This window comes from Pogoniulus pusillus, chromosome 38 (genome assembly GCF_015220805.1).
Source record: "Pogoniulus pusillus isolate bPogPus1 chromosome 38, bPogPus1.pri, whole genome shotgun sequence".
Taxonomy (NCBI): Eukaryota; Metazoa; Chordata; class Aves; order Piciformes; family Lybiidae; genus Pogoniulus; species Pogoniulus pusillus.
In genome coordinates, this window is record NC_087301.1 from 6448667 (window position 1) to 6472183 (window position 23517).

The 23517-nt window shown below is 58.6% G+C and overlaps 1 protein-coding gene across 1 annotated transcript in view; it reads left to right on the plus strand.

The window, feature by feature from the left end:
* The window catches only part of SIK3 (SIK family kinase 3), an 82041-nt gene that overhangs the window by 21417 nt on the left and 37107 nt on the right, over positions 1-23517 (plus strand). The window contains 2 exon segments of the mRNA XM_064173385.1: positions 18338-18454; positions 19474-19537. Coding sequence (XP_064029455.1) covers positions 18413-18454; positions 19474-19537 — 106 coding nt within the window. The 5' untranslated portion in view covers positions 18338-18412.

Sequence of the window (23517 nt, forward strand, 5' to 3'; positions counted from 1 at the left end):
GGCAGAGCAGTGCTGTGCAGGGCTGGGCAGAGCAGTGCTGTGCTGTGCAGGGCTGGGCAGAGCAGTGCTGTGCTGTGCAGGGCTGGGCAGAGCAGTGCTGTGCTGTGCAGGGCTGGGCAGAGCAGTGCTGTGCTGTGCAGAGCTGAGCTGGGCTGTGCTGTGCAGAGCTGAGCTGGGCTGTGCTGGGCAGAGCAGTGTCGTGCAGGGCTGGGCAGAGCAGGGTTGTGCAGGGCTGGGCAGAGCAGGGTTGTGCAGGGCTGTGCAAGGCAGTGCTGCTTTCACCTCTGCCGGCCTTACAGCTCCACCGGGATCGCTGCAGCCCTTCCTTGGCTCCACGTTCCCAGGAAGTGATTCCTGTGGGGAGCACAACTCTGCCACCAGCAGAAACGCCTCTGCAGACCCCCAGAGCCAAGGGGATCTTCGGCACAAGCCTGGGTGCGCTGGGGAGGGCTCTGCCTGCGTCTCCCGCAGCCGAGGGCTGTGTCCAGGCAGGCTGCGCCGCTGCCCTTTCTCTCCCCCTGCCCCGCACTGCTTCCCTCACATTCCAGGGCAGTGACGTCGCAGAGCTTTTTTCTTTCTGGTCCCCAGAGGGACCAAGCTGAGCTGTTTACCCTCTGCTGGCCACGGCAAGGCCAAACTTCCCAGGCACTGGGAGAGGGGGGAGGAGGAGAGATGATGACCAGAGAGGCTGCTCAGAGGCGTTTGATCCTCACCTTGTGAGGTGCTGTGCTCCCACGGCTCTGCTGCCAGCTCTCTGGTGGAGTTCCCATGGGCTCTGGGCTGCCCTCAGCCACGGCACTGTCCTTGGGCCAGACTGGCAGCTCACAAAGCAGGCTACCTGGTGAAGGATTGCAGCTTGGCAGCCTGCGAGTGTGCCAGCCTCTGGTGGGTGCTGTGCAGGCTGAGGGGCTCAGCTCCTGTTCTGCTCCTCTCAGGACACCCAACGCTGGCTGCCCTGCCTCCTGGCACTGCCATGAGCCACTGTGGCAGCACCTTTGGCTGCCACCCCTCTTGAGAGCTGACCCAGGAGTGCATCCACCTGCGTTAGGGTGTGGAAGTTCTGCCTTACCTCCTCTCTGATTTGGCAGTTCCCAGCTGGGTCCCTGCAGCCTTCTCCAGACCCTTGGGCAAAATGCCTGTGTTGAAGAAGGCTTCCCTGGCCAGATGGTGACCCCTTCTGTGGCTGCAGGTGCAGCTGCTCCTTCCCCAGCACCAGCAAGGCTCTGCATGTTGGCAGTGGAGAGCAGGTTGGGTTCCTGGCTTGGCCATCTCCATCGTGTGCCTTGCAAGCAGCATGTGGGCACCCAGCCTGTTCTCTGTTTTCCCAGGGCTGACATCTTTCTGCACCCTGCTGCTGGGCTGAGCACTGCTGGGATTGGGCTGACAGCAGCCCAGGGTCTGGTTTAGCTCTGCCTCCATCCTGGCTGGGTAGGGGATTGATGTGTGGGTTTGAATCCACTTGGACGTGTCGAGAGGGTAGTAGGAGATGAACTGTTCCATGTGGAAGTGACTTTGTTGGCATTCGTGGAGGTAGAGGGCAGAGGGGAAGGATGTGGAGGAGGAAGGAGGTGTAGCCTGCTGCCTGACAGGCTTCTTCCCCAGCCAGGGTGTTTCTGGGGCTGTTGTCTTGCTTCCCAAGACGAGAAGATTGCAGCTGAAATGCAGACTCTGAGCCTTATCTGGTGCCTGGCATCGAGGGCAGCGCTGCTGGCTGGTGTGAGGGAAATAAACTGCTCTGGCCCTGCAGTTCAGGAGAGAAAACAACCCCCAGCCTTGTGAGACACAGCCCTCAGTGCTCTGCTGCTGGAGTTTAACTTAATAGAAGTCTCATTTATCTCCTCCTGGTTATACACGTCCCTGGAGAGCAAGGTCATCAGCAGGGAGAGCAGTGAATGAATCAGGGAGCCAGGAAATGTGATCTGCCACTGCTGCAGGCTCGCAGCCTGCCGGTGTCAGGGGAGCCTCCATTGACGTCAGTGGCCTTACATAAGGGGCTGTAATGTGATGGCTCCTGAGGTGGTGTGGGGCTACTGAGGCAGGACCTGCTCAGCGCTGCTGTTTGGAGCCCCTCGGCAGGGGGCTGTGTGCTGGGAGCCCCTCTGCAGCCTCTAGGCAGGGGGCTGTGTGCTGGGAGCCCCTCTGCAGGGGGCTGTGTGCTGGGAGCCCCTCTGCAGCTCCTGGGCAGGGGACTGTGTGCTGGGAGCCCCTCTGCAGCTCCTGGGCAGGGGACTGTGTGCTGTGTGCCCCACTGCAGCTCCTGGGCAGGGGACTATGTGCTGGGAGCCCCTTCTGCAGCCTCTAGGCAGGGGACTGTGTGCTGGGAGCCCCTTCTGCAGCCTCTAGGCAGGGGACTGTGTGCTGGGAGCCCCTTCTGCAGCCTCTAGGCAGGAGACTGTGTGCTGGGAGCCCCTCTGCAGCCTCTAGGCAGGGGGCTGTGTGCTGTGTGTCCCTCTGCAGCTCCTGGGCAGGGGACTGTGTGCTGTGTGCCTCTCTGCAGCTCCTTGGCAGGGGGCTGTGTGCTGGGTGCCCCTCTGCAGCCCCTGGGCAGGGAGCATTGTACTGGGAGCCTCTCTGCAGTCCAGAAACTCCTTCCCGCAGAGATTGCAGCTGCTGCTTGGCCCAGGTGCTGCTGCTGGTCTCTGCTGCATCGCTTGCAGGGCTGCTGGCACCTCTGCCATCTGCTGGCACCTCTGCCATCTGCTGCCTTCGGGCGGCCTGAGCAGCCCAGCGGTGCCCACCTGGGGCTGTGCGGGGGCTGCAGGCGCTGCTGCTCCTCAGCCAGCAAGCAGCAAAGGAGCTCTCGGTGTCCTGGGGTGCTGCTGCTCCTGACATTTCCCTGGTGGTCTTGTGACCCTCCCGGTTTAGAATGCCAGCAGCTTGCCTCCCTGGCCGTGTCACTCGAGAGCTGGACAGTGTCAGCTCCCCCCCAGCTGCCTGGCACACAGTAGGAGCCGCAGCAGCGCCAGGCAGTGAGAAACCAAAGCTGCTGGGAAGGGTGGAGGAGGCTCTGGGGTGCAGGAGCTGTTCTGCTTGGTGCTGGCTGGCTGGAGCTTAGCCAGGACTGGGTTCTGCTGCTCAGTGAGGTCATCTTGGTCTGGTGTTCAGACTGGGGCATGAGAGGCTGGAGGCTTGCTGTGGAAGGAGATGTGAGGGGTTTGGGTTGAAGGCAAGGTGGGGGTGAGCCAGCAGGGTGCCCTCTCAGCCCTGAGGACCACCTGGGTCCTGGGGCACATCAAACAGTGTTGGGAGCTGATGGAGCAGGGGATTGGCTCCTCCTCAAGTGTGTGCAGCTTTGGGCTTCTCAGTATGAGGACATCTGTGAGGGTGATCAAGATAGTGGAAGGCCTCAAGGCAAGAGCTAGGAGGAGCTGAGGTCACTTGGCTTGTTCAGCTGGAAGCAGAGAAGGCTGAGAGGTGACCTTGTGGCAGTCTACACCTTGCTGACAGTAGGCAGTGGACCAGGAGGTGTTGATCTCCTCTGTGGTGCTCAGGGGTAAGATGTGAGCCACTGGTATGAGGCTGCATCAGGAGGTTCAGGCTGGACTGAGAGCAATCAGGGAGTTGGACTTGCAGTTCCTTACAAGTGCCTTTCAACTTGAGGTACCCTGGTGAAGTGTGGAGGCTTTTTGTCCTCTTGCCCTCAGAGTGCCCCTGTGGGCATGTGCTTAGTCCTCCTGCAGGCTGGGGAGGGAGAAGCTGCACTGCTCTCCTGGATCCCAGGGTGATGTGGGCTATGTAGGGACGTGAGAGGGACAAAGAGGGTGAGCTCTGGTGGGTGGCCTTTGAACACATCACAGGCAAGGGTGGTGGTGGTGGCTTCCCATGCCACAGGTGGTACCTCTGTGTGGCCACTCTCAGTTCAGAGCTACTCCAGGAAGAAGTCTGGAGAGGGCAGGCAGAGCTGGCCTGGGTGAGCTGCAGATGTGCATCTTGGAACAATTTGCTGCTGGTTGTGTTTATGGCTGCCAGAGCCACTGTTGAGTCCCACATCTGGAGCAGGGGTTCAGGAGGTAATTTGAACAGCTGCAGTGTCCCTTCTAATCCTTCAGCCTCCCAGCTGAGGAGCCAGGGTTGTGCTTCTGGCTCCAGCCTGCCCACCCTGGCTGTGTTGGTTCCCCTGTGGTCTGCCAAGCCTGCAGAGCAGCATCACTGCTCCCCTTCCCCAGCCTCACTGGCCAGAGTTTCTTCCCCGGTCTCAACCTGCCCTCCTCCAGCTTCAAGCCATTCTCTCTCCTCCTGTCACTCCCAGCCTTTGTCAGAAGTCCCTCCCCAGCTCTCCTGGAGTCCCTTCAGCTACTGCGAGGCTGCTCTGAGGTCTCCCTGGAGCCTTCTCTTCTCCAGCCTGGACAGCTCCAGCTCTTTCAGCCTGTCCCCATAGCAAAGATTCTGCAGCCTCATTGTTGTGGCCTCCTCTGGACCTGCTCCAACAGCTCCAGGTCCTTCCTGTGCTGGAGGCAGTGGGACTGGACACAGTGCTGCAGGTGGGGTCTCAGCAGAGGAGCAGAGCCCCTGTTTGCTGTGAGAAAAAGGAGATGCAGTGAAATGGGAACCCCCTCGGGGCAGGAGCAGTATTTAATAGCACCATAGAATGGTTTAGGTTGGAAGGGACCTCAAAGCTCAGCCAGTTCCAACCCCCTGCCACAGGCAGGGACCCCTCCCACTAGAGCAGGTTGCTCAAGACCTCATCCAACCTGGCCATGAGCACCTCTAGGGAGGAAGCAGCCACAACCTCTCAGGGCAAGCTGTGCCCGTGTCTCACCACCCTCACTGCAAAGAGTTCAAACCCATTCCTCCTCCTCCTGTCATTACCAGACCTTGTCAATAGTTCCTCCCCAGCCCTCCTGGGGAAGGCTGGGGAGCAACTGAAGGGTTGCTATAAGGTCTCCTCCAAGCCTCCTCTTCGTCAGGCTGCAGAGCCCCAACTCTCTCAGCCTGTCCTCATCGCAGAGCTGCTGCAGCCCTCTCAGCATCTTGGTGGCCTCCTCTGGCGTGGCTCCAACACTTCCATGTCCTTCCTGTGTTGGGTGCTCCAGAACTGCACACAGGACTCCATTATCCTATGCAGTCACCTCCCTGAACCGCCCACAGCAGGTTCTGGAGCCACTTTCTCAGCCCTGCTGCTGCTCAGCTCAGCGCCTGCAGCTCTGATGCCTCTGAGAAGGCTCAAACCCTCCCCCAGTACAGGCAAACCAAGCTGTGTGCTGCAAACTTAAGGCCCTCCACCAGCTCTAGGTTGGCTTTATTCACTTGGGTTTTGTTTTCTTGCAGTTCCTGCACCTATCAAAGGGGCTTTGTCCTCTCTCAGGCCCTGAATTTCCTAGGGACAAGGAGAGGCATTGAAGCTTCCAGGCTGCGGCTCCGCTTCCACGTGCCCCTGCTGCTTTCACCTGGGCTCAGTGCCTCTGACTCAGTGTTTGCTCTGTGGTGTTCAAACATTCCCTAGAAATTAAACCTTTTCAGAGCATGGTTCCTCACCCCAAGTGTTGGAAGAGCCCACTTGTGCCCACTTATGCCATGCCCAAGCTGCTGTTTCGGTTGCTGCTGTACTCCCTCTGAGCAGCACTGAGAGTGGCGATGCCAAGCAGCTGCCACAGTGGCAACCTGGGTCTCACTTCACTGAAGGCTGCTTCCAAAGCAGCCCTGGCTCCCTGCTCCAAAAGGACCCTTTTGTCCCTGGCTTTGCCTTCTCCAGCAAGGTTGTAGCTGTGGGGACTGTTGGTACCGAGGGCAGAGCCTCCCTGCAACCCTCTGGACACCACAGCCCCTGGCTCCTGCCAGGCTCCTGCTTCACCTGCCCAAGATCATAGAGTCACAGTGGTTGGGATTGGGGGGACCTTAGAGATCATCTACTCCACCCCTCTGCCATGGGCAGGGATACCTCCCAGCCAGCTCAAGGTTGCTCAAGGCTTCATCCAGCCTGGCCTTGAACACCTCCAGGGAGGTTGTGGAGCACAGAAGCACAGAATGTGATCTTTGATCTTCTGTGCTTCTGTGCTCCACAACCTCCCTGGCCAACCTGTGCCAGTGTCTCCTCACCCTCCCTCTCTGTGCTCCACAACCTCCCTGGCCAACCTGTGCCATTGTCTCCTCACCCTCCCTCCCTGTGCTCCACAACCTCCCTGGCCAACCTGTGCCAGTGTCTCCTCACCCTCCCTCCCTGTGCTCCACAACCTCCCTGGCCAACCTGTGCCAGTGTCTCCTCACCCTCCCTCTCTGTGCTCCACAACCTCCCTGGGCAACCTGTGCCAGTGTCTCCTCACCCTCCCTCCCTGTGCTCCACAACCTCCCTGGCCAACCTGTGCCAGTGTCTCCTCACCCTCCCTCTCTGTGCTCCACAACCTCCCTGGCCAACCTGTGCCAGTGTCTCCTCACCCTCCCTCTCTGTGCTCCACAACCTCCCTGGCCAACCTGTGCCAGTGTCTCACCACCCTGCTACTGAAGAACTTCTTCAGCTCCAGTCCAACCCTGTTCACCCTCAGCTTCAAACCATTCCCCTTTGTCCTGTCACTGCTCTGCTCTGCACAGATGGTCTGGCAGTGATAAGCCCAGGCTGGGCACTACTGTTTGGTTCCTGGCCCTTTGCCATGTGCTGTCACCAGCTTGGGGCTGGTGGCTGTGTGAGAGCTTTGGGAGGCAGTGGCTCGCTCAAGTGCTGAGAGTGAAGCTCTGGAATTGTCCTTTCCTTACCCAAATTAGCTTCTCCAGGGAGCTGTGTGCTGCTTTAGCTTGCTCAGAAAGGTGAATCATGAGCACGAGATCTGCCTGTGAGAGCAGCAGTGATGATCAGAGGGCTCCAGCACCTCTGCTGCGGGGCAGGCTGAGAGGACTGCAGATGAGAAGGCTCCAGGGAGAGCTCAGAGCTGCTTTTCAGCCTTTCTGTTGTGCCCACAGAGGCTCTTGTTTGCAGCAGTGTCTTGTGGAGGTCCTTTGCAGGGCAGGGTGAAGCAGAGTGAGATTCCAGTGCCTGGGATCTCCAGTTGAAGAGGGACAGGGATCTGCTGGAGAGGATCCAAAGGAGGGCTATGAGGATGATGAGGGGTCTGGAGCACTGCCTGAGGAGGAGAGGGTCTCCTGGGGCTGCTTAGTCTGGAGAAGAGAGGATTGAATCAATGTTGATATCAATAGCTGAGGGCTGGGGGTCAGGAGGGGGGGACAGGCTCTGCTCACTGCTCCCTGGGATAGCACAAGCAGCAGTGGATGGAAGCTGCAGCACAGGAGGTTCCAGCTCAGCACAAGGGCAACTTCTTCATTGCAAGGGTCCCAGAGCCCTGGCACAGGCTGCCCAGAGAGGTTGTGGAGTCTCCTTGTCTGGAGCCTTTCCAGGCCTGTCTGGATGTGTTCCTGTGTGCCCTGAGCTAGGTGGTGTGGTCCTGCTCTGGCAGGGAGGTTGGACTGGATGAGCTCTTTGGGTCTCTTCCAGCCCCTAATATCCTGTGATACCAGCCCAGGGCAGCTGGGCCTGCCTGGTGCCTGCTGTGGTCACCAGGCTGAGCTTTCAGGGGACCTGGCAAGGTGTCTTGGTGTTGCTGTGAACATCAAGGAGTGGCTGGGATGGGGGCAAGGGAAGGTGACCTTCCTGACGTGTGTGATGCTGCTCCTGGCACAGCTTGGTTAGGTTCTGGTGCAGAGCAGGTAGGAGGGCAGGGGCAGGAAGGGGCTGTGCAGGCTTGGGTGTGCCTCCCTCTGCTGCTGGGGGTTAATGTCCTGAGTGCCACATTCCTCAGCTGCCCTCTTGGCTTCCTTGCCCCAAAATCTCCACTTCATTTGCTAACAGTTCTGGAGTGAGGGCTGCTGGTGTCTGGAGCCTTGGAGCTTGGAAATGTCCTTCTGTGTGCCCAGGGTGGGTGGGTGCTGGGGGCAGGTCCTGCTCAGCTCTCAGCTGCTGCCTCTCACAGGCTGGCTTGGGACAAGGCCACTGCTTGCTGCTGGACAGGCAGTGCCCAGGCAGCTGAGTGCAGCATCCAGAGCCTGCCTTGGCTTTATCCTTCACATCCCTGCCACACTGCTGCTGGGCTCTCCATGTGCCTGAGGGTCCTGGAACCATAGGATAGGTTTGTCTTGGAAGGGACCTTAAAGCTCATCCAGTGCCAGCCCCTTGCCATGGGCAGGGACACCTCCAACCAGCACAGGCTTGCTCAAGGCCTCATCCAGCCTGGCACTGAACACCTCCAGGGAGGTTGTGGAGCACAGAAGCACAGAATGTGATCAAAGATCACATTCTGTGCTTCTGTGCTCCACAACCTCCCTGGCCAACCTGTGCCAGTGTCTCCTCACCCTCCCTCTCTGTGCTCCACAACATCCCTGGGCAACCTGTGCCAGTGTCTCCTCACCCTCCCTCTCTGTGCTCCACAACCTCCCTGGCCAACCTGTGCCAGTGTCTCCTCACCCTCCCTCTCTGTGCTCCACAGCCTCCCTGGGCAAACCTGTGCCAGTGTCTCCTCACCCTGACTGCCAAGAACTTCTTCCTCATCTCCAGTCTCAATCTGCCCTCTTCTAGCTTCAGTCCCTTGCCCCTTGCCCTGCCAGCAGCATCCTGCTCACGCACAGGGGAACATTTTGTCCTAAACCTTTAACTCTGGATCCCAGGAAAAGCCTGGGATGTGCTGCTGGCTAAAGGCTGCTTGGGGACTTTGGAGCCTCTGCAAACATTGCCACGTGGATGTTTGCACTGTTGGGTGCCCCTCACTGGGTGCCAGCTCCTCTGTGCAAAGCCTTTGGCCTTTGGCTTTGTTGTGAAGCAGATTGGCTGTGGTGTGGAAAAGACTCAAAAGCTTCCCAGGCTTAGGAGGGTATTGGTGCATGCTCCCAGAGCCTGGAATGCCACATTCCCAGCTGGACCTAGTGGCATAGAAAGAGGGGTGGTGACTCCTTCCTCCACCTCCTCTTCCTCCTCCTCCTCTGTCACTTTGCATTTTCCCTGCTGCTTCTCTGCTTCCAGTGGGCTATTATCCCATGTTCCCACAGCCTGCTTTTTAACCAGGAGCTGTTTTGCTTCTGCTTGCCCGTGGTGTAGCTGCAGATGGAAGTGGTGTGCAGGCTACAGGAGCCAGGACCTGGCCTCTCCCTGGAATGTGGGCAGGACTCAGCCCAGCGCCGAGGCTGCGGCGAGGCAGAGGAGCAGGCTGCGGGGCTGAGGGAAAGGAATTGTTCCGGGGGCTGACAGATTCCTCTGGAGGTCGTTGCTGTTTGCAGAAGGGAAGCCAAGACATCAGTGCTTAATATCTTCCAGATGTCCTCTGCTTTAACCCTTAAGGGGCCTCAGAAAGGAGCTGGGAGCTGGTGCAAGGGCTCCCCGTGGCTCTGCCGCACGTCCTGGGACGCTGCCAGTTACGTTCCTGGCTGCAGCTTACGGCAGGAGGATTCCTGGCGTGTGGAAGTCTGGAGAGCCAAAGCAGAGATGCTCTTGCTGCCTGTGCTGTCTGCTCCGTGAAAACCAGCAGCTGCTCTTCAGCTGGGGCCAGAGCTGCAGTGGTGCAGCAGTGCTGGTTGCCGGGAGCAGGTTTCTGGTGGCAGGGAGGTGGAGCTGCTCCCACTCCTCACTGGTGACCTCTGGATCCCGGCTGCGATCCTTGCAGTGGAGGTGTTGCTGAAAGACTCCAGCCCCAGGGGCCAGCAGGGCTCTGAGCATCTCACCTGCACCGGCTAACTGCTGCCCTTGCTTCTGAGCTTTAGGGTTTAACCCTGCAGTGCCCTTGGCTCTGATTTCAAGCTGTGCACCTGGGACCTGCTGCTTTGCCTTGGCTCCTGTGCCTTCAGGTCCTGCCTGAAATCACAGCATGGTTTAGTTTGGAAAGGACCTCAAAGCTCAGCCAGTTCCAATCCCCTGCCATAGGCAGGGACACCTCCCACTAGAACAGGTCACTCAAGGTCTCATCCAGCCTGGCCTTGAACACCTCCAGGGAGGTTGTGGAGCACAGAAGCACAGAATGTGATCAAAGATCACATTCTGTGCTTCTGTGCTCCACAACCTCCCTGGAGAAACCTGTGCCAGTGTCTCCTCACCCTCCCTCTCTGTGCTCCACAACCTCCCTGGCCAACCTGTGCCAGCTCACCCTCACTCTAAAGAACCCTTTCCTAACATCCAGTTTCAATCTCCTCTCTGCCAGTTCAAACTCATTCCTCCTCCTCTTGTCATTCCCAGACCTTGTCAGTAGTCCCTCTCCAGCCCTCCTGTAGCCCCCTTCAGATCCTGGAAGGCCACTCCAAGGTCTCCTCCAAGCCTTCTCTTCTCCAGCCTGCAGAGCCCCAACTCTCTCAGCCTGTCCTCATAGCAGAGCTGCTGCAGCATCTTTGTGGTCTCCTCTACCCATTCTAACATTTTGATGTCCTTCTTGTGCCAGTCCAGAGCAACTTCCAGCCCCACATTGAGAACCTGCTCTGGTTTCCTGGCAGCTTGGTGAAGAATTCCTTTTGAAATCTGAGGCAGGTCCTTCCCTTGAGAGCCTGGCAGTTGGGCAGGACCTCACCCCCCTGCTCCTAGGCCAGACCTCTGCTGCAGGGAGCTTTGCTTCACTCGTGTCACTGCACAGCCCCTGCTGCTGTGACAGATCCCTTCCTGCATGCAGCTGCAGCTCCAAAACTCTGCTGCTAAGCAACTGGCTCCTGGAGCTTGCTGTTGCTCTCAGGCAGCCTCCCAGGATTTTCTCCAGCTCTGCTGACCTGACCAGGATCTGCTTTTCCCCAGCCCACCTGATTAGTTAACAGCTTTAGATCCGTTGCAGTGCACCTCCACACGGGGCTGTGCTGCTTCCAGCTCACTCAGCAATTGGTTTTAATGAGCATGGCCCAGGCTGTGTGCAGTGAGTGCCAAGGCTGCTGTTTGGTTGTGTGGAAGCCATGGAGGTAGCACTGCAGCCTCAGCAGCTGGTAGGGCTGAGCCACAGCAGTGTCCCTGCCTCTCCTCACAGGGCTGTGCTCCAGGCCCCTCCCCAGCCTTGCTGCCCTTCTCCAAACACCTTCCAGCACCTCAGCATCTCTCTGCAATTCAGGAGCCCAGAACTGGACACAGCACTGCAGGTGTGGCCTGAGCAGCACTGAGTACAGGAGCAGAATGACCTTCCTGGTCCTGCTGCCCACACTACTGAAGCTCTGCCAGCAGCTAGCAAGCTCCATGGTGCTGCTCAAACAGCTTCTGGAGCTGTGCTCTCCTGCCCTTCTCATGAGGACCTTGCTACAGCTCAGTGCAGCTTCTCCCAATGCCTTCATCCCCTGGGGCAGCAGCAGGGAAGAGCAGAAGGCCTCCTGCTGAACACACCAACGTGAGCTGCAGCAGGGACTTGCTGAACAGCAGCACAGGCACCAAGGCTGCAGGGAAAGGCAAGGGAAACCCAACGGGAGGAGCCAAGGAGCAAAACCAACCCCTGCAGTGCGTGGAGAACCTCCTGCTGCAAACTGAGGTGCTGCAAGTGCAAGTTCGTTGGCAGGGACACAGCAGGGAGCACCCTGCAGGCTGCAAGCACAGGGCTTAAGCAGCAGTGTCCCCTGCCCTTCACCCCCCACACACCCACACAGCAGCCCCTGGGGTTGCCACAGGGCTGCTGCTGCTGCTCCAGGCAGAAGCTGCTTCCCCATTGCAGGTCTGTGAGGGGTTTGACACCTGCTGGGGTTTGCCCAGAGCATGGCTGTGCTGGCAGCTGGGGCTCTGAGAGCTGCCTGCAGTGTGTGCTGGCCTGGGGCATCTCCACTCTGCTGCAGAGGGCTCACATCAGAGATCCTGAGCTGATGAAGCCAGGGGTGAGCTTTGCTGGGGAGAGGACCCTCTGCTTAGCTTCCACCTCAGCTTTTACTCTTGGGCTTAAGGTAACTTTTAGTGGCAGTCTTGAGCTGTTCTGCCTCTCTAGTCCAGGTCTGGAAGGGGTCAGTTTGGTCTCCTAACCTGACACTGAATCCTTGGTGCCTGCTCTCTGGCTGGACATGGATGTGGGAGTGTATTTCAGTGGGGCAGAGCAGGCCATGGCTGTAGGCTGCCATTTGTGGCTGTGGTTTGCTTCTCTTCTCTGCCTCAAGAAAGGGGCTGATCTGCCCCCTCTAACTGCTGGGAAGCTCTGGGGCTTGCAGCACTGAAGCATCCCAGACATTTTCTGAGCTGAAAGCCATCACTGGCACAAGCAGCAGCCCAAGCCTGGAGCTGGAGGGTTTCTCTGCTCTTGGAGCAGAGTGAGGAATGCAGAGCTGGAGAGGTCAGGGGTAACATAAACAGGGTGCAGAGTAAAGCTGGTGGAAGCTGGAGGAGGCAGGAGCTGTGTGAACATCTCCTGCTGCCGTCTGAACTGCTGAGGTGTGGCTGAGGCTTTGCCAGGACTTGCTCTGCTGTTAGCTCCGTCCAGAGCAGCCTCTTGCTGCAGCTCAGGCACAAACCAAGAGGTCCAGAATCCCCCCAGGAGATGCAACATGCCACCAGGAGGTCCAGCAGCCCACCAGCACTTGGGGAAAGCCTCTGAAGGCTTCACTTTCAGGCAGGATAAAGACTGCAGGTGGATGTGGTGTAGCTTAAGGGATTCCTGTGCTTAAGCTGCTTAAGCCCTGTGCTTGCAGCCTGCAGGGTGCTCCCTGCTGTGTCCCTGCCAACGAACTTGCACTTGGCAGCACCTCAGTTTGCAGCAGGAGGTTCTCCACGCACTGCAGGGGTTGGTTTTGCTCCTTGGCTCCTCCCGTTGGGTTTCCCTTGCCTTTCCCTGCAGCCTTGGTGCCTGTGCTGCTGTTCAGCAAGTCCCTGCTGCAGCTCACGTTGGTGTGTTCAGCAGGAGGCCTTCTGCTCTTCCCTGCTGCTGCCCCAGGGGATGAAGGCATTGGGAGAAGCTGCACTGAGCTGTAGCAAGGTCCTCATGAGAAGGGCAGGAGAGCACAGCTCCAGAAGCTGTTTGAGCAGCACCATGGAGCTTGCTAGCTGCTGGCAGAGCTTCAGTAGTGTGGGCAGCAGGACCAGGAAGGTCATTCTGCTCCTGTACTCAGTGCTGCTCAGGCCACACCTTGAGTGCTGTGTCCAGCTCTGGGCTCCTCCATTGCAGAGAGATGTTGAGGTGCTGGAAGGTGTTTGGAGAAGGGCAGCAAGGCTGGGGAGGGGCCTGGAGCACAGCCCTGTGAGGAGAGGCTGAGGGAGCTGGGGGGGTGCAGCCTGCAGCAGAGGAGGCTCAGGGCAGAGCTCATTGCTGCCTGCAGCTGCCTGCAGGGAGGCTGTAGCCAGGTGGGGTTGGGCTCTGCTGCCAGGCCCCCAGGGCCAGAAGAAGGGGACAGAGGCTCAAGCTGTGCCAGGGCAGGTTGAGGCTGGATGTTAGGAGGAAGTTGTTGTCAGAGAGAGTGATTGGCACTGGAATGGGCTGCCCAGGGAGGTGGTGGAGTCCCCATCCCTGGAGATGTTTAAGAGGAGGCTGCAGGAGGCACTTAGTGCCATGGCTTAGCTCAGAGTTAGGTGCTAGGTTGGACTCGATGATCTCAGAGGTCTCTTCCAACCTGGTTCATTCTGTGGTTCTGTGATTCACTTCACTCTTGCTGTGGGTGAACTTGTGGCTGTGAGCCCTGGGACTGCTGGGGCAGGAGGAGGAGGAGGAGGAGGACTCTGCACTTGGGCTTGAGTTGCTGTTGGACATTGGATCTCCTGGGGGGTAGCAGCACTTACCTCCTGCGTGTGTTGGATAGTTTCATGCTGTAGATGAGTTCCCTCTGGCTGCAGCACTTCCAACCACATCTGAGGTGACTTTTTTCCCTCTCCTGAAATGTTTTTTTTTTACCTTCTCTCCTGAAGTGATTTTTATGTGTTAAAGTTGTTTGGATGTGGTGCTTGGGGATATGGTTTAGGGTGAATCTTGTAGAGCAGGGGTATCAGTTGGACTTGGTGATGCTGAGAGGCTTTGCCAACCAGAATGTTTCTGTGATTATTTTCTCTCCTGAAATGGTTTTTCTCCACTGGGCTTTGACCTCCAGTAGCTGAGCTGTAGAGGGCAAAGTGGGGTTTGTGCTCCTGTCTCTCAAACCCCACTGCTGTTCCCCAAAGGACAGGGCTAGGTCACAGCAGAGCACAGAGCACAGGCAGGAGGGAAGCCTGCAGCAGCCCAGCAGTGCTGACCTCCTCAAGACACCATCAGTGCTGCCTTCACCTGGTGCAAGCCCCAAGTCATAGAGTCATGGAAGGGAGCACAAGGAGCAGACAGTCCCAACCCCCCTGCCATGCCCAGGGACACCCTACCCTAGAGCAGGCTGCACATAGCCTCAGCCAGCCTGGCCTCAAACCCCTCCAGCCATGGGGCCTCAACCACCTCCCTGGGCAACCCATTCCAGCCTCTCACCATTCTCTTGCTCAACAACTTCCTCCTCACCTCCAGCCTCACTCTCCCCACCTCCACCTTTGCTCCATTCCCCCCACTCCTGACACTCCCTGATAGCCTCAAAAGTCCCTCCCCAGCTTTTTTGGAGCCCCCTTCAGATCCTGGCAGGCCACAAGAAGGTGACCTGGGAGCCTCCTCTGCTCCAGCCTGCACAGCCCCAACTCTTTCAGGCTGTGCTCACAGCAGAGCTGCTGCAGCCTCTGAGCATCCTCCTGGCCCTGCTCTGGACACTCTCCAGCATCTCCACAGCCCTCTTGTCCCAGGGGCTCCAGAGCTGGATGCAGGACTCCAGGTGGGGTCATAGCAGAGGAGGAGAATCCCCTCCCTGGCCCTGCTGGCCACACTTCTGCTGCTGCAGCCCAGGCTCTGCTTGGCTTTCTGGGCTGCAAGTGCACACTGCTGGCTCAGTCACTGCATTGATTCTGGAGAGGGCTGTGGACAAAGTGATAGCTTCCTTCCTGAGCAGACCCAGCTCTTCTGCACACATCTTGGTCCACAGCTTCCTGCTTTCAGCTGCTGCCAATAGTTACATTTGTGCCACCTCCTAAAGCCACCAATTTTGGCTGCAGCCTGGCCCAGTTTTGTCTCCTGCATCGTTTCCAGCTGGGTGGGTTCTGCTGGGTCGCTGGCTGCCAGGAGGAGCTGCCTGTCTCTGGCCCTTGAGCTTGTCAGGTGCAGTCTGGCTGCTCTCTGCCTCTCTGCAGGGTCACATTGAGTGCACCTCTGCTGCTGAGCATTCTGAGCTGGACAAATTGCCTGTTTGCATTCAGACAGATCCCTCCTGCTGACCCTGCACACACAGGCAGGCTTCTGATGCCAGCCTGCCTGAAGAGCATCTGCCACTGCAGTGGCAGCCATCAAAGGGAGCAGGGCCACAGCCTGCAGCAGCCCAGGGTCACCCTTGGCATTGGCACAGCCCTGGAGTGCCTCTGCTTGGAGCTAATGCAGTGGTCCTGGGGATCCAGGGATGAGCCAGGGGCTGAAGCACCTCTGGGGGAAAGATAGGCTGAAGGAGCTGGAATTGTTCAGCTGGAGAAGATTCCAAAGGCACCTAGAGCTGCCTGGAGGGATTCTGCAGGAAGGCTGCAGAAGGACATTCCATGAAGGTGTCTGAGGCAGGACAAGGAGGAATGGTTTGGAGCTGAGGTAGAGCAGGGTGAGACTGGAGCTGTGGGAGGGGTTCTGCAGCTCCTTCCCTTCATCACGGTGCAGAAGAAAGAGGAAATGCTCCTGCTCCCTGGCTGCTCCTGCTCCCTGGCTGCTCCTGCTCCCTGGCTGCTCCTGCTCCCTGGCTGCTCCTGCTCCCTGGCTGCTCCTGCTCCCTGGCTGCTCCTGCACCGTGGCTGCTCCTGTTCCCTGGCTGCTCCTGCTCCCTGGCTGCTCCTGCTCCCTGGCTGCTCCTGCTCCCTGGCTGCTCCTGCTCCCTGGCTGCTCCTGTTCCCTGGCTGCTCCTGCTCCCTGGCTGCTCCTGCTCCCTGGCTGCTCCTGCTCCCTGGCTGCTCCTGCTCCCTGGCTGCTCCTGCTCCCTGGCTGCTCCTGCTCCCTGGCTGCTCCTGCTCCCTGGCTGCTCCTGCACCGTGGCTGCTCCTGCTCCCTGGCTGCTCCTGCTCCCTGGCTGCTCCTGCGCCCTGGCTGCTCCTGCTCCCTGGCTGCTCCTGCTCCATGGCTGCTCCTGCTCCATGGCTGCTCCTGCTCCCTGGCTGCTCCTGCTCCATGGCTGCTCCTGCTCCATGGCTGCTCTCTGTGGCCATGGCTGCTCCTGCTCCCTGGCTGCTCCTGCTCCCTGGCTGCTCCTGCTCCCTGGCTGCTCCTGCTCCCTGGCTGCTCCTGCTCCATGGCTGCTCCTGCTCCATGGCTGCTCTCTGTGGCCATGGCTGCTCTCCATGGCTGCTCCTGTTCCATGGCTGCTCTCCATGGCTGCTTCTGCCTTCTGTCCCACTCACAGCCGTGCCAAGGAGCTGGAGCAGTTAAGACCATGGTGGTTGTCCTCTCCCTGCCCTGCCTTCTCCTGGGCACCAGCAGTTTGTTCCCTTCTCCTCTGGCAGGGCAGTGTTGATTGCAGGAAGTCTGGATGGAGGTTGGCCACACTTGGCTGCTAAACAGGATGCTTATATTCATTGGAATTCCTGCCAGGAGGAATTCTCTGCTGTACTCAGACTCGTGCCTCCTTTAGGCCACTCTTCTCCTCTGGCATGATCTGAGGGCTGCCAGATCTAACATCTGAGCTTTCAGGGCAGAACAGGGACTTGTAAAACCTGCTGCTGTGGCCTGAGCTTTGGCTCTGTCCTGCTTGGGGACAGATTGAGACTGGAGATCAGGAAGGAATTCCTGGCAGTGAGGGTGGGGAGACACTGGCACAGGTTGGCCAGGGAGGTTGTGGAGCACAGAGAGGGAGGGTGAGGAGACACTGGCACAGGTTGCCCAGGGAGGTTGTGGAGCACAGCTTTGATCACATTCTGTCCTTCTGTGCTCCACAACCTCCCTGGAGGTGTTCAGTGCCAGGCTGGATGAGTCCTTGAGCAACCCTGGGCTGGTGGGAGGTGTCCCTGCCTGGGGGTTGCCAGGCTCCAGCAGGGCACCAGCAGCTTGACACCCTGTTAATCACTGCCCTTTAGTGCTTGGCAGCCTCCTGCTGCCGCTTCACCTTGGGCCTGGGCTCCATCCCTGCTCCTGCCAGCAGCTCCTGGTGCCCTGTGCCAGGCCTGGCTGCCTTTCAGCTCCCAGGGCTGCTGCAGGAAGCGTGCTCAGGGACTGAGAAGGTCTGGAACCGTTCCTGTGCTCTGAGCTGAAGGTTGCCAATGCAAGAAGCAGCCTCTGTGCTTGGTGATTTCCTGGGCTGCTGCCTCCGTGTGGGGCAGAGATTGGATCAGGATAACTCCAAGGTTGATATTCCTGTGCCCCAGGTGGGTCCCTGCAGGTTCCTTTTGTTGGGCTGGTTTGCTGCTTTTGCAGCATCACTTAGCATTGCCCCAGGGGGTTGTGTGGCACTGGGCTGGTGTCTGTGTGCCACTTTGGTGGGCTTTGCCAGTAGCCAGCAGCAGGGTTTTGGGCTCCTCTCAGTCATTCTGATTGTGTCTCATCAGAACCTTTGCCCACAGTGCTGCCCTTGCCCTTCCCCCTGCCCTTCCCCCTGCCCTTCCCCCTGCCCTTCCCCCTGCCCTTCCCCCTGCCCTTCCCCCTGCCCTTCCCCCTGCCCTTCCCCCTGCCCTTCCCCCTGCCCTTCCCCCTGCCCTTCCCCCTGCCCTTCCCCGCTCTGCCATCTCCCTGCAGGACCTTTGGCAGAGCAGGCAGGAGGAGCTGGTGCCTGTGGCTCTTGTCCCAGGGGCAGTGGTGTCTCTGAGTGAGGAAACTGCTGCTGGCTGCCACTGCAGCCCACACAGCAGAGCTGAGCTGGAGCTGCTCCCTCATGCTGCTGGTGCTTGGTGAGGAGCAAGGGACTGGGGCTGGAGTCTGCTGTGGAGCAGCAGCAGTGCCAGCAGGAGCAGCCTTTTCTTTCAGCTCTTTGCCCTGGGTACCTCTGCTCCTCTGCTCAACCTGACCTGGGAAAGGCTCCTTCCTTGCTATCTGCCTCTGGGCTCCTGAGCTCAGATGTGTCCCCCAGTTTGCAGCCTGATGGCTTTACTACCCCTGCCCAAAAGAGCTGGGAGCCACCAGCCTCAGGGAAGCAGAGGAGAGGAACTCGATGAGCCTGGGGGGTTGTGGAGAGCAACTGACTGGAAGCCTTTGGAGTTGTTGAAAGGATGTCAGTGGAGTGGGAGAGAGCTCTCTGAAAACAACCCAACCCCTGGGCTGTTAGCAGCCTGAGCCCCAGCTCCAGCCCTGCTGCAGTGCTGAGCTGTGTGCCTGGGGTCTGGCCCCTGGAAGCTGTTGTGCCCTCGGTGTGGCTCAGAGGCAGGGGGGCAGTGTTTGTGCCGTGCTCAGCACAGCAGCAGGCTCTCAGGTGCAGAGTTTGGGTTTGAAAAGGGCTCTTCCTCAGATGCAGCTGAGCCAACAACCTCTGCTCCGTTCTCCTCTAGGTGGCTATAAAGATCATTGATAAGACACAGCTGGATGAGGAGAACCTGAAGAAGATCTTTAGAGAAGTTCAGATCATGAAGATGCTTTGCCACCCACACATCATCAGGCTGTACCAGGTAGGAGCTTCCATCCCTCCACACCACAGCTCTGTGCTCTCCAGAGTGATTCCTTCAGGGTTATTCCTTTACTTTTCCTGCCTGGAACACTGGGGAAGGCTTTGATGCTTGAAGGTCTTGGAGCAGTTTGATTGTGAGGGCAAAGTGTGGCAAAAACTCCTACCCTCTGGGAGAGGCAAGGGGGATGGAGGAGGAAGGGGCAGGGGAGATGGAGGAGGAAGGGGCTGGGGGAGATGGAGGAGGAAGGGGCAGGGAGGATGGAGGAGGAAGGGGCAGGGGAGATGGAGGAGGAAGGGGCTGGGGGAGATGGAGGAGGAAGGGGCTGGGGGAGATGGAGGAGGAAGGGGCAGGGAGGTGGAGGAGGAAGGGGTAGGAGGGATGAAGGAGGGAGAGGCAGAGGGGGATGGAGGAGGAAAGGGCAAGGGGAGTGGAGGAGGAAAGGTCAGAGAGGGATGGAAGAAGGGGCAGGGGGGTGGAGGAGGAAGGGGCAGGGGGAGTGGAGGAGGGAGGAGCAAGGGGTGAGAGAGGAGGAAGGGTCTGGGGGGATGAAGGAAGGGGCAAGGGGAGTGGAGGAGGAAGGGGCAGGGGGGATGGAGGAGGGAGGAGGAAGGGGTGAGGGAGAAGGAAGGGTCTAGGGGGACAAAGGAAGGGGCAGGGGGGATGGAGGAGGGAGGAGCAAGGGGTGAGGGAGGAGGAAGGGTCTAGGGGAACAGAGGAAGGGGCAGGGGGGATGGAGAAAGGGGCAGGGGGAGTGGAGGAGGAAGGGGCAGGGGGGATGGAGGAGGGAGGAGCAAGGGGTGAGGGAGGAGGAAGGGGCAGGGGGGATGTTGTTTGGTTACATCCCCTGTGTTCAGACCTGCTGTTTGGTTCTCCCCCTGCTCCTGCCCATTCCCCCAGGGCCTGTGGAAGGGGAAGCTTTGGGCTGGGGGCAGCAGCTGCAGGTGTCCCAGAAGCAGTGGAATTGGCCCTTTTGCAGGCTGCAGTCTCCTCATCTGTCACTTTTCTGCCCTTGTGTGCAGGTCATGGAGACAGAGAGGATGATTTATCTGGTGACAGAGTATGCCAGTGGAGGGGAGATCTTTGGTAAGTACATTTATTGCATTCTTTAATCAGATAATGCACTGGGGCAGCTACAGCGACCTGCAGACAGCTGCCAGGCTCTCCTTTCAGCTGAGAGATGCCCTTCAGCCTGAGAACTTTCCATGGACAAGAGGGGTAAAGAAATGAGGGAGAGCAGCTCGATGGAAAAATGACTTCATCACCTCTGTGTCTGCTCTGGGTGTCACTGACAGGTGCTGCTGCTGGCTCTGGCAGTAGAGCTCTGGGCAGCAGCCACCCCCTCGGGTGTCAGAGCCTTGCTGGCTGCTTTGCCTCCCAGCAGCTCACCTGGAGCTTGTTGCCAGAGGCAGAAGTGTTGAGGGGTGCCTGTAACTTCCAGCCTGCCCTGAGAGTCTGTGGCCTTCTGACCCCCAGACCATGGCTCTTCTGATCTGTTGGCCCAGCACAGAGTCCTAGAATGGATTGGGTGGGAAGGAACTCGCAAAGCTCAGCCAGGGCAACTCCCTGCAGCCACAAGGGACATCCTCCTCTAGAGCAGCTTGCTCAGAGCCCTGTCCAGCCTCACCTTGAATATCTCCAGGGCTGAGGCCTCAACCACCTCCCTGGGCAACCTGTTGCAGTGTTCCAGCAGCCTCCTGCTGCAGAACTTGTTCCTCACATCCAACCTCAATCTGCTCTGCTCTCATTTCAAACCACTGCCCTCAGCCTATCCCTGCAGGCCTTTGGACACAGCTTCTCTGCAGCCTGCTTGTAGCACCTTCAGGTCCTGGCAGGCTGCTCTGAGGTCTTCCTGGAGCCTTCTCTTCTCCAGGCTCAGCTCCCTCAGCCTGGGCTTGTAGCAGAGCTGCTCCAGCCCATCAGCTCCATGTCCTCCCTGTGTTGAGGGCTCCAGAGCTGGACACAGCTGGATTCTTTTACTGCCATGAGCAGTGGAACTAGAGATTTCCTGACAGGATTTTGCAGGCCTGGGCTTGTTTAGCTACCACCAGTTCTGGAGAAGGAGGAAAGCCCTTGGTGCTTGCAGCTAGCTGGCTTCAGCCTGCTGCAGGCAGTGTCCTTATGAGGACAGCCACACTCAGCCTGCCAGCTGAGTGGAAACACCTCTGTGTCCTGGGAACTCATTGCAGTGGAGCCACTGTGGATGCCAGAGCCTCTCACTCTGCTGGAAGCAAGGCTGAGGTGTAAAAGATGAAGCTCTTAGTGAGCCAGAGAAGGCCCAGTTCAAGGCCAGTAAGACAAGTGGAAAATGCTGGTTTCCAGCAACTCTGCAGCCAGAGCAGCTCCTCAGCACCTTTATGGGTGGCTCTGCTGGCAGCTTCTCAGCACTGCTCCTTTGGATCTCTTCTCTGAGGAGCTGACAGCTGAAGGAAGAAGCCAAGCAGCAGCTGATGTTTGGGAAGTGTGGATCAGCTGGTGAGAGACCTGACTTCAGCAGAGCCTTCCTGTTCTTTCCCAACCTGGAATCTCAGGGCTGGACTCCCAGCCTGTGAGATCCTCCCCTGGGAGTGAGTGACACCAGCAGAGTGTAAATCACTTGTTCCTTTCTCTGCCTCTCTGTGGGATCTGGCAGAGCTGCCCTCAAAAGCAGAGCAGCACAGAGCTATGTGCAGGCTCCTGCTCAAGCTTGGGCCCAGTTCCCTGGGTGACTAAAATAGCCTCCTGCAGGAGTGGCACTGCTGCTCTAATTGCTTTCTGCAGCCTTTGGTGCTGTAGTAAACTCAGCTCATTAGCATGGCTAATTTCCAGCCCTCTGCCCAGCATTTCAGCCCTGCTCAGAGCTGGGAGCAGCCACTCCTGCACCACTCCCCATGTCTTTGCAGAGCCAGGGCAGTGCCCTGCTCACTGGGTCTGAGCTGTGCCAGGCACTGCCTGAGGTGTCAGAGGGGGCAAATGAAAGCCTCAAGTCCCTGTATTCAGAGTGTCCTGGGGTGCCATCAGGGCTTTGTTCTAAGAGAGGGAGCAGCTCATGGGCAGCAGGCAGCTGCCTGATGGGGGAAGGTCTCCCCACAGTCGTTGGCACCTCCAGGGTGTCCTCATGGAATGGACAGAAAGTGGCTTCCAGCATGGGCTGGCCCCACACCCACACTGGCTCTTCTCTGGGGTCAATGCAGTGGGTGCAGGATGGCTTTGAGTGAGGGCAAAACATTGCTTCAGCTCAGCCCCCAGCCCCCTTGGAGCAGGCTGGATGGGAATCACAGCTTCAGAGTGCATCGGGTTGGAAGGGACCCTCCAAGGGCATCTTGTCCAGCCCCTGCAGGCAGCAGGGACAGCTCCAGCTGGAGCAGGCTGCACAGGGACACAGCAAGGCTGAGCTTGGCTGGCTGCAGGGATGGGGCCTCAAGCACAGCCCTGGGCAGCCTGTGCCAGTGTCTCAGCAGCCTCCCTGTGCACAGCTTCCTCCTGCTGTCCAACCTAACTCTGCCCTGCTCCAGCTCCAAACCATTGTCTCTCATCCTGTCACTCCAAGCCCTTCTGCACAGTCCCTCCCCAGCCTGCCTGTGGGTCCCTTTCAGCTACTGAAATGCAGCTCTAAAGTCTCCCCAGAGCTTTCTCTTCTCCAGGCTCAACAACCTCAACTCTTTCAGGCTGCTCTCACTGCAGGGGCAGCCCCTGAGGTGTGTGTGGACTGGCACAGAGGCTGGCACTGGCATCGCTCAGGGCTGGAGTCGCTGCCTTGTCCCTGGTCCGTGTCAGCTCTTCAGGCTCTCCTGCCTGAGCACCTCCAGAGCTTTCCAACCTGTTTGTCTGCGTTTGCAGTCTCAGAGCTGACAGCTCCTTCCGTGGCCGAGCTGTGCTGCAGCTGCCTTGACCTCAGCCACTCCTTGTTTGTGGAGCAGGGGCCGGGAGCAGCCCTGCTGTGGCTTCAGCAGCGACGCCGAAATCGCTGTTCCTGTCCCCTGCTCGTCCTGCCTGTGCCTGGGCTTTGCTGTCTGCCTTCAGCACAGGCTGCTCTTTGTCCCAGAGCCCTGCAGTGTCCTGGCTTCGAGGTCACACTCTGAGAGTGGTTTGATGTCAGCTGTTTACTGTGGACCTGCAGACCTCATGGACACCACCGCAGCTCCTCCTTGCTTGGGCAACAATTGCCAGCTGGCCTGGCCAGCTCAGCAGCTGGTTCCTGCCTCTGCCCTCTCTCCCCACCTCCTATCTGCCTATCCTCAGCTTTCCCACCAAGAACCAGGCAAATGGTAGAATGGTTTGGGTTGGAAGGGACCTCAGAGGTCATCTGTTCCACCATGAGCAGGGACACCTCCCACTAGAACAAGTTGCTCAAGGCCTCATCCAGCCTGGTGTTGAACACCCCCAGGCAGGAGGCATCCACAGCCTCCCTGGGCAACCTGTACCAGTGTTTCCCCTCCCTCATACTGCAGAACTTCTCCTTATGCTCCAGTCTAACCCTGCTCTCCCTCACCTTCAAACCATTCCCCCTGCCCTATTGCTAGACACCCCTGGGGGTCATCTCCCCAACCTCTGTTGCTTGAGAGGTTTGTGCAGACTAAGCTTGGCAAGAGTTAATTTTGGCCCCCAGTTGTCCTCAGTGGTATGTGAAGCATTCTGGAGCTTCATTGTTCCTGTCCTTCCTCTGGAGCTGCTGCAGAAATGTCAGCAAGCTGCCAGTGCAGAGCTTGGGGCCTGTCCTCTGCTGCCCCTTCCTCAGCAAAACTGAAATCTCCCTCCTAACCTGCAGAGCTTTTGGCCCCAGCCCTGGCAGGGTTGGCTGGCACAAGGGGCAGCAGAGTTTTGGGTCTGGCAGGGCAGCCCCTGAGAGCCAAGCTCTGAAGTGCTCAGGGTGGAGTGGCCCTGGCTGAGCAGGGGGACAGGAGAGCATGGCTTGGGCAAAGCCCTGCTCAGGAGAGCCTTGTAGGAAGAGATCTGCTGCAGTGTCTGGGTTGGATTGGCTGCCTGCAGGAGAGCTGTGAGGATGATGAAGGGGCTGGAACTTAGTAGTGCCTTGGTCTGGTTGATTGGACAGGGCTGGGGGATAGGTTGGACTGGATGAGCTTGGA